We start from the raw sequence: 9,609 nt of genomic DNA, 5'->3' as shown, positions 1-9,609 counted from the left end.
GAGTCGCCGGGCCCTCAGCTGCCGGGGGGGCCCGCCGCGGCCCCTCTCAAGTGCCTCCTCCGCGCCTCTAAGCCTGCGGCCGGGGATTGGCCTGGCGGGGGCCGAGCCTCGTTAGCCGGCGAGCGCGCGGGGGTCTCCTTCAATGCCGGAGCCCCTGCACTTCGCCCACTGCCGACGATGCTAATCTGCTTTTGTGTCGCCGGGAAGAAAGGAAATTCATTTTCGCCCGTCTGCGAGGCGTTCTCAGGGGGAAGAAGTCGGCCGGCCCCAGGCCTTCCTCGGGGGCAGACCCCCGGGGTCCCGGCCACCCCGGAAGCCTCCCCCACCGTGCTGGGCACCGCAGAAGTGGGGTGACTCTCACACCTGACCGTCTCGGTGTTTCTGTGTGTAGGAGCAAGCCCGGGTATATTTCTGGGGCTGTCCCTTGTCCCCTTGGTATGCAGACTGCTCTCACGCCCACCCATGCTTCCTTTATTCCTTCCTTATTCGTTAATGTGAAAGGCAAGTTACAGAGAGAGAGAGAGAGAGAGAGAGAGAGAGAGGTCTTCCTTCCACTGGTTCATTCCCCCAGATGGCCACAGCAGCCTAGGCTGGACCAGGCTGAAGCCAGGAGCCAGGAGCTTCTTCTGGGTCTCCCGCGTGGGTGCAGGGGCCCAGGCACTTGGGTCATTCTCTGGTGCCTTTCCAGGCGCAGTAGCAGGGAGCTGGACTGGAAGTGGAGCAGCCGGCACTCGAACCATTGCCCGTGTATGACGCTGGTGCTGCAGGTGGCGGCTTCACCGGCTGTGCCGCCTTTAACCTGGCCTCTCTAACTCGATGCCTTCTCGGCACCCGGAACTGTGAGCGTTCGGTGAGACCGTACATTCTAGAAATACCTGGAAGAGTTCAGAGAATGCGGGTGCAAGGAGGAAGCGGAAACCAAACCAGCCGGCCACGGGCAAGCAGGGTACCCGCCCCGATGCCCTGGTGAGGGGCGTGGCTTCACCGGGCAGCAGGTGCGTCCAACTCGCCCCCGCCAAGCGCCCCCCTCCCCGGCCTCGCTTGCAGAAGCTGGGGGGGGGGTGCCACCCCTTGCACACATGAGCAGACCTTGAATGAGGTCCTCGGGGTTCTTCCCCGCGTTGTCCCCACAGGAGGAGCTGCTGCACAGTGGGGCGGGGGGGGCTGTCGCTCTTGGCTCCCGCCGCAGCCCTCCTGCTGGCCTGCGCCCCTGGACAGCTCTCCCGAGCAGCTCCCTGGGCACCGGGAGTGGGGCTGGAGCCCGGGTGTGCGAGGACGCCGTGGCTCCTGGCATGCTGAATGAGCCGGGGCCCGTCATCTCTCCTCCAGGGTTGTCACAGGCCCAGGGTTCCGTTGGCCAGGTCTGGGTTGATGCCAGCAGGGAGACCGGTCATCTGCGTCCTGGGCTGCATCGTGGGCCAGCGGTCTAGGGGTTGGCATGGCCGGGAGGGACGAGAAGGCAGGGAGGAGGGAGGCTCCAGACACATCCTGCCTCCATGCCATCTTGGTGGGGGGCTCCTGGGGACCTGGACGTCACCTCCCACGTGGTCAGGCTTCGGCTAAGGCAGGGGGGGTGCGCTGCCAGTGCTCGGGGCAGCTCCTGTGACCCTGAAGCTCAGGGCTGGGGGCTGCACAGGTCCTGGGGGAAGGGTCCAAGGGATTGGGGCAGGGGTGTAGATTGTGACCCCAAACCACCATACTGCAAATTGTGGGGGACACGGGAGCCCCCTCCCAGGGACAGGAGCAGCACAGCACAAAGTGGCAGTGGGCACAGCCAGCCGAAGGCTGGTCCTGGCGTCCGTTCGTCCACTCTCCTGTTCTCTGGGTGGGCCCTGGCCCCCAGGCCACCCGTGGCCCTTAGTCGTCCCCGGGCCACAGAGGCCTGTGGCAGGTGCAGGGCCACGGGTGGCCTGGGGGCCAGGGCCCACCCAGAGAACAGGAGAGTGGACGAACGGACGCCAGGACCAGCCTTCGGCTGGGGCACGACAGGGACAAGGTGACCCCCAGGAGGCCCTGTGTGTGGACGCCACGTGACCCGGCCGTGTTGACTCTGCACGCCCGAGCGTGTGCTTGGCAAACACGGGGTGCGCTGACCCACGCCACCTCGTCTGCACCTACCCCGGGGCGGGAAGCCGAGGACGGGCGCAGTGCAGCCGGCAGCGGCACTGGCTCTCCCAGGACACCGCACCTGGAGAGGTGGCCACGCAGGTGAGTGAAACACCCGCCCCAGCACCGCTGCCCCCGCCCAGTGGCCCGGGTCTCTCTGGAAGCCAAGCCCGCAAGCGCTGTGGGTGACTACCTGTTGTGGCCTAAATCCTCACCTGTGCCCAAGGGCTCTCCTGCCCCAGACGGCAACAAAGCAGGTGCCCACCGTCTCCCCTGCTGCTGAGGGGCCCGGGAGGGGTGGGAGCACCCGCGGCGTCCGGCTCCACCGCGAGGAATGCACCTGCCAAGGCCTGTGCGAGTATCCCGGAACATTCCAGAAAGGCTGGGCAGGGACCCTCACTCTGAGGCTAAGGCAGGGGTTCAGGGGCCGGCTCGGGTGACCTGTGTCCGGCCCCAGAAACCCGCAGCCCTTTCCGGTGGGGTCCCCGGGTGGAGGATGGGGTCCGTGGCCACCTGGCTCCCCATCCTGGGAACCTCGGCTGTGAGACGCCAGGGCCGCGGGATGTATGTGACGGTGTGTGTGTGCACGCGTGTGCGTCAGTCTTCGAGCACGCGTGTGTACCCGGAGGCTGGGCGGAGGCTGCTGTTCAGAAAGGGGGCGCAGGCGCTGTCCGGTGCGTCCACTCCGTGCCCCTTCCCTCCGTCCTTCAAGGCGGGATGGGTTCACCTCACTACAGCCCGGAGAGGAGGAGCAGCCCCCCAGGTGGCTGCAGGCCCCGTCAAGGTCAGGGCGGGGGGAGGGGTGCCGTGTGCGTGCGTGGGTCCCTGCGGGCCTGGAGGCCATCTGGGGGTTTGCGCAGGCTTCTCTGGGGGCCGTCCTGCCAACCCCCCAGGCCGAGCGGGCTGACGGGGGCTCGTCTGGGGTGGCCTCAGTGGGCTGGGCTGCCTGTTCTCATTACCCCTCTCTCGGCCTCTCCTCTCCTTGGCACAGGTCCCCCTTCCCCCCGCCGGCCCCCACCGCGTCCCGGGCCTGCCGCCGCCGCCGAGAGGACCGCCGGGGCGGCCCGGACAGCGCCGGCCTCCAGAAGTGATAGCTAATTGGGCAGAGAAAGGAGCCGATTGTTTCCCGGGGCGGAAGAGCCGGCGCGGGCCCGGAGGAGGCGGCCCTGCGCCCAGCAGCTGCCGCCGCGCCGGAGATGTTTGGGGGTTACGTCAGCGCTGGCGAGCAGGGGGCGCGGGGACGGCGAGGGGGGCGGGCTCCCGGCTGCCTCCCGCCCCTCGGGCCCCTGCACAATGCTGTCATTGTCGGCGCGGGCAGTGGGTAATTCCGGATGAATGGGACACGGGCCCCTTGACCAAGGAGGCTGCTAGCCGGCCCCGGGCTGTCGGAGTCTGGCGGAGGGCCGGCGGCGGCCGCGGGCTGCGGGGACAGCAGGGGTGGGTCCCCGGAGCGGGGCCCCCGGAGGCCGCCAGCTGGACGGAGCTTCCTGGCCCCCGGCCCCACGGCCGCCGTGAAGCCTGTCGGGATGGCCTCCTGGCTGGACGGCTCCGACCCGCTCGTGCTGCTGCTAGTCCTGGTCTTGCTGGCCCGCTTCCTGCTGTGGTCCTGCCTCGGGGCCTACCTCGACTACAGACTGGGCCGGCCTCGGCCCCGCAAGCCCAAGCAGGACTAGGCCACCTGGCCCGAAGCGGGGCAGGTGCAGGGCCCCTGGCGGCAGAACGGGACACTGGCGCAGAGAGGCCTGCGGTGGACGGGGGCGGCGGGACGACCGCGAGTGCCCTGTGGGGACAGAGGAGCTGCCACCGCCTGTCGCCGGCTTCTGGGGCCCCCACGTGCAGGGGCGATGGGGGGGTCTCGCGCCGCCTCCAGTTCTCCATAAATACGTGCGCCCGGCGAGCTGCAAGGGCTGAAGGAGGAGTTTCGAGGACACGGGTGGCCTGGGCTCCCTCCCTCCGCACAGCCACCACTTACACCCCCCCGGGGATCAGATGAGAGTGGACGGCTGCCTCGGCCTCCCGGAGCTGACCCCCAGGAAGGCTCTCAGACAGAGGGGCCCAGGTTCAAGTCCAGCTCTGGTTGAGCAAACCCCGCCTCCATGAGTGATGGGTGCGGCCCAGTTTGGTGGAGGAGCTGATGCCCTGGCCCGGAGCTGGGCCCAGAGTCCACGGCGCCCCCTGCCCTCACCTCCCAGCCCCAGCTGCTGGACGGACAGCGGGTGACAGCTCCGGGCCTGTCACCCGGCCCCCGATGGAAGGCGCCCAGGGAGAGTTTGGCCAATGCTGGCGTCTGAGCTCCGCCCCAAGCCAAGCGAGGGACCGTCTCTGCTCTGCTCACAGGGGTCTGTGTCTCCTGGGGCCCCCAATCCCACCCTGCCAGCCCTGGACCCAGTGAGAGTCCTTTCCCCGCCTCGGGGCCCAGAGGCGCGGCTCCGGACAGGCCCCCGGCCCCGACCTCGTCCCTGGCGGCCGTGGTCAGGGCCGCGTCAGCTGCCTGCTCGCTGGAACCGTGTGCTGTGCGTGGAAGCTGGGGACCAGCCGCCGCGCGGTGTGCAATGAAGTGGGCAGGGCCAGCCACCCCGCGAGGCCCAAAGACGCTGGGAGGGCGCAGGCCAGGTGAGGGGGTGCCCAGTGGGTGGGGCCAGCGGCATTTCCATAGCGCCCGGAGGTCGGAGGTCGCGGAGATGAGGGCTGGGGAGTCTCTTGGTTGGGGTTGGCCAGCCGGGCGGGCTTTGGAGGTGGGAGCTGGTGCCCCGCTCTCCCCCACCCCAGGCCGGCTGACGTTGGCCTCTGAGCAGCACAGGCCCTCGGCATCACGGGACGGGCATCCATCTGCTGGGCACGGGAGCTGTCAGCCGTCAGGAACAGACGCGTGCCCAGCAGTGGCCTTGCAGAGGACTTTCAACCCACGAGTCTCAGGCTGTGGTGCGGCAGCTCCGTGGGATCCTCGAGGACTCGGGCCCTGCTGTGTTCTGTGCCGTCCTTACCGCAGAGCTGGGGTGTCCATGGCCCCCCGAAGGCTGCTGCTGCACCACACCTCTTACATAGGTTCCAAGCAGGAAGGGAAAGGAGAGGGCGATGGAGATGGAAACGACACGCAGCGCTGGAGTGACGTCACGTGGACTCCCTGGCGGGGAGGAGGCGGGGGGTGGTGCCTGTTCCCACCAAGGGTGGCCGGCACCATGGCCTCTGCCACCACCGCTTGGCTGCTCTGGGTGGGCCTCCTCTAGGACGCTCTGTGGGGCACGTGGGTCTCTTCGTGGCCCTCTCGCGTGCTGGCTTTGCCCGTCTGCTCTCCGGCGGTAGCAGCTGCGCCAGGCTGCCCTGGGCTTGGAGCTCTCACTGCCTCCCTGGCGCTGCAGTCAGAGGTCGGAGGTCAGAGGTCGGAGGCCGGGACAGGCCCGATCCTGAGACCGAGGGGCTGCCACTCTGCCCACAGCCGGCAGCAAGGACCGGGCTGGGCACGTGGGGGGACACGGACCGTGGTCTGGGCCGAGTTGTGGCTTCTCAAGTCCGTATGCAGAAGCCCAAGCCTGGGGCCTCGGAATGGCACCGGATCTGCGGGGACGTCACAGACGGGGTTACGGGTACGGTGCAGGAGGCCCAGGGGCGCCTGGTGCGGAGGGAGCAGGGCACGGCCGGGAGCGCACACGGCCCCGGGGAGCAGCCGGCTGAGCGCCCGTGCGCAGGCAGGCGTCCCTCGGCAGGCGCTCTCGGCAGGCTAGGGCGGGGCTCTGGCCGGGGAAGGGCTGGGCCCGGCAGGGGGCACGCGGCAGGGCCCGTTCCGGATCTCAGCACCAGCACACTCTTGAGAATGCACTGGGAAGACCGCGTTTCCGGGAAACTGGGTTAAATAAATCTACGGCGCCTGGCTCTTTTAGTGAGATTTTTTTTAAAAATATGTATTAATTATTTGAGAAGCAGAATTACAGAGAGAGAGAGAGAGAGAGAGAGAGAGAGAGAGAGAGAGAGAGAGGTCTTCCATCCGCTGCTTCACTCCCCAGATGGCCACAACGGCCGGAGCTGTGCTGATCCGAAGCCAGGAGCCAGGAGCTTCTTCCGGGTCTCCCACGCGGGTGCAGGGGCCCAAGGACTCGGGCCATCTCCCACTGCTTTCCCAGGCCACAGCAGAGCTGGATCGGGGGTGGAGCTGGATCGGAAGGGGGTGCTGGCTCCACAGGGGGCACTGTGTGTCTTAACGAGGTCACTACCCTTTAAGTGACATGGCTGCGTAAACACCTTCACAGTGCCCTGGGCTGCACACTCCGAGGGCAGTGGTGACCCTGGGGCGTGTTACAGGAACCCCTGGGGGCTTCCTGGAGGAGGTTCCAAGTGACCTGCGTCGTCCCTCCCCGTCCCCCCCCCCCCCGCCACAGCTTCTTCCCTGAAGGCCATGGGAAAGGGGCCGCCTCCCACCCCATCCAAGCCCCTTCCCCACCGCAGCCCAGAGGCCGGTGGCTCATGTCTCGTCAGAGCCAGCCTGGTTTTCAAAGTTATTTTATTTTATTTCACTTGTTTGAAAGGTAGAGAGAGAGGGAGAGAGAGAGATGTCCTGCCTGCCGGTTCACTCCCCGAATGCCCTCGGCAGCCAGGGCTGGGCCAGGCCAAAGCCAGGAGCCGGGGATTCCCTCCTGTCTCCCACGGGTGGCAGGGCCCAGCACTTGAGCCGGGGCCACTGCCCCCTGCCCCCTGGGGGCTCCGAGCAGGACGCCGAGTCCCGAGCAGAGCCAGGGCTGGGACCCAGGCGCTCTGACCCGGGACGTCCCGCAGGCCATGGGAGGTCCTGGTCCTGGTCCCCAGCGAGCCACGCCCACCACCCCTCCCTGCTGCCCCTCCCACTTAAGCAGCAAGTCCTGTCTCTGGGTCTGGGGCTCTGAGCTCACCGCCGCACAGACCCGGAAAAGGCTGTTCCTGGGGGCCTTGGGCTCCCTCGGGTCCCCAGGGCCCCTTCAGGGGATGGGCAGTGGGGCGGGGCCAGGCGCGGGAAGACCCCGAAACCAGCACTCCCCTCTCCTGGATGGGACGGGACGGGACAGGCGCCCCCGACCCCAGCCGCGGCCATCTCTCCCACTGGGGTGTCCCGGCCAGAGGCGTGGTAGGGGTGGGGCTCGGGGCCTCTCCTGCCAGGGCCCCCCTGCCCCGGGGGCCAGCCAGGACACCCGCAGAGCCCCGTGCTGGGCATGGGTCATTGGCTCTGAAAACACCAGGGCTGAGGGCACGGGGCAGGGGTTTCCTCTGTGAGCCCCGGGCTGCGTGGGGTCCCCACAGGTGCAGGGGGCTCTGCCGGGACCGCACACCTGGGCGCCCCCCCCCAACCGCGGGATGAATGCCCCTGCCTCCCGCAGCTTCCAGCTGGTGTGTGTCCTGCTGTCCCAAGGACTGGGAGGGAAGGGGCCGCGGGAACGCGGGGTCTGGGCAGGCGTCCTCAGTGACGGGCTCGGGCACGCGTGTCCAGGCGGAAAGGACAGCGTGGGCAGCGGCCTGCAGGCTGGAAGCCCAGAACAAGCTTACACTTGACCCCAGGGGCCGCCGACCCGCCGGATCCTTGTCCTTCGCCCCGGCTGCCTCCGGACTTCAAATGTTACTCGCAGGCCCCGCACGGGACGCCCATGCACCCCCAAAAGTGAGACTCCTTGGTCTGGATGTTGAGTGCCCGGAAGTCGTGGTGAGGTTGTGCAATGGTGAGGCGGGATGGGCGCAAGCTGAGAGGGCTTTGCAGCTCGGCTAGGAGTCTGGGCTGCAGCGTGCAGACCTGAGGGAGCTACCGGGGGCTCCCGGGCAAGCGAGGGGGGTCCGGGGTTGGGAGGCGGCACAGGGGCCGGGGTGAGAGCCGTGACCTGAGAGGGAGAGGAGTCGGAGGGACAGGATCGAGGCCCCTCCCCCACCCTGGGACAGGAAGAGGGAGGCCACGGGAGCACGTGGTCAGTGCGGGAGAGCAGGCGGTGGACACCACGCCCGTGCGCTGAGCCGCCTCCCCGGGGGCCACCTGTCAGTCCCTTCACCCGCGAGACCCTGCAGTGGGAGGCGACTCCGCCCGCTGTGCCCCGCCAAGGGGGTCCCAATCCCGGGACTCCCCAGGCCCAGCTCGGCCTGCGTTCCCTGGCCCTTGGGGCGTGGGCAGGGAGGGCGCCTGCCCCTGTCCGCCAAGCTCCCCCTCCTCTCTCCGGTGCGGAGCAAACCGGTGAGAGCGCTGGATGTGTCCTTTGGAGGATGGGGGACAGAGAGACACAGGCAGGGGGGCCCAGGTGCTTGGACAACCTCGTGACACAGAGCCCCCGGCCCCCGTGAAGAGAGAGAGAGAGAGAGACAGAGAGAGAGAGGCTTGCAGCTTGTCGGGGCCCTGTGTCCCAGGCCTGTGCCGGCAGCTTCCTGCACCCAAGGGACCCCCGTGTAGGTCACGGGGAAGGGGCGGGTGGGGCTGTGTTGAGGGGCAGGTGGCGCCCTGAGCTTAGAGCCTGGGTGGTGGAGACGAGAGGGCAGGGGGCAGGGGCAGCACACGGGGTCCCCGAAGCAGCCCCACGGGGGCCAGGCAGCGTGGCAGTGTCTTGCTGTCACCCCGTCCACACCCTGGGCGTGGCCGGGCACTGTGGCTCGGGACAGGAGCAGCCGACTGTGGCGGAGAGAAATGCCCCTCCCCCAGTCGCTGCCTGGCCTCCAAGCGGGCAGCAGTGCGGGACGTGGTGGGGGCTGCCCAGGGGTGGATCCCGGGGGGGGGGGGCGTCCTCAGAGAGGTTCAAGTCCACGCTTCCCAGATCCTGCTGCTCCCGGAGTTCAAAGCCACAGGCAGGCTCCTTCCTTGGTTCCGGCACCGGCGTGGGCGGGGGGAGGGGCAGCAGGGGGAGGTGTTTCTGAGCGCCCGGGGTCTCCAGCTGCCTGCCGGGGCTGCCCTCTGCGCTGTCTTCACTCACGGCTGTGTGCACGGCTGTTGGAACACCCAGCCCCGGGCAGCGGATTGGCCAGCGGCCAGGGGAAGGGGCGGGACCCTCTGGCACGTGGCGCCGAGCACCGTTAGCTGTCAGCACGTGGCAGGAAACCACGTGCATGGGACCCGGCAGGGTCAGCATCAGGAGAAGACGTGAGGAGAGCGCGGTGAGCCCGGCACGGGTCCGGCGCCTGGGACACCTCCCGTGGTGGCTGCAGCTTCCTGGCGGCCAGTGCGAGAAGGGGAAGACGCTCTCGGCCATCGGTCAGCGGAGAGAATGCGTCTGTTCCCCAGGGAGAGTGGACGCGTCCCCGGCTGTCGAGTCACAGCTGTGGAGAGAGGCGGCGTCGAGAGACGCTTGTGGGAGGGAGCTGGCTGAGGCCGGCTGGAGCTGGCTGGAGCCGCCCCGCAGACCAGCAAAACCCAAACCCGCAGGGAGAGCCGGCAGGCGGGAGGCCGAGGCCCTGTGTGGCCGCCGCTGCCCTGGGGAAGCCCCCTCGCCTTCGCCTGATCGGGCGAGGCCCACCACGTGAGGGAGGGCGCTCTGCTTGGCTCACGGTCCCTCAGCTTAACCACAGATCTCG

General features: G+C 68.6%; 1 protein-coding gene across 1 annotated transcript; it reads left to right on the top strand.

Moving 5' to 3' along the window:
- Positions 1-1,995: 1,995 nt before the first annotated feature.
- SMIM38 (small integral membrane protein 38) lies at positions 1,996-5,966 on the top strand. The gene is made up of 2 exons (XM_051829864.2): positions 1,996-2,208; positions 3,098-5,966. The coding sequence occupies exon 2, from the start codon at positions 3,633-3,635 to the stop codon at positions 3,777-3,779; it is 147 nt and encodes a 48-aa protein (XP_051685824.1). The 5' UTR covers positions 1,996-2,208; positions 3,098-3,632; the 3' UTR covers positions 3,780-5,966.
- Positions 5,967-9,609: the final 3,643 nt, after the last annotated feature.

The sequence above is a fragment of the Oryctolagus cuniculus genome, chromosome 1 (assembly GCF_964237555.1).
Source record: "Oryctolagus cuniculus chromosome 1, mOryCun1.1, whole genome shotgun sequence".
Classification (NCBI taxonomy): Eukaryota; Metazoa; Chordata; class Mammalia; order Lagomorpha; family Leporidae; genus Oryctolagus; species Oryctolagus cuniculus.
The sequence above is the reverse complement of the archived record's forward strand: the minus strand, read 5'-3'. Positions and strand labels throughout refer to the sequence as shown.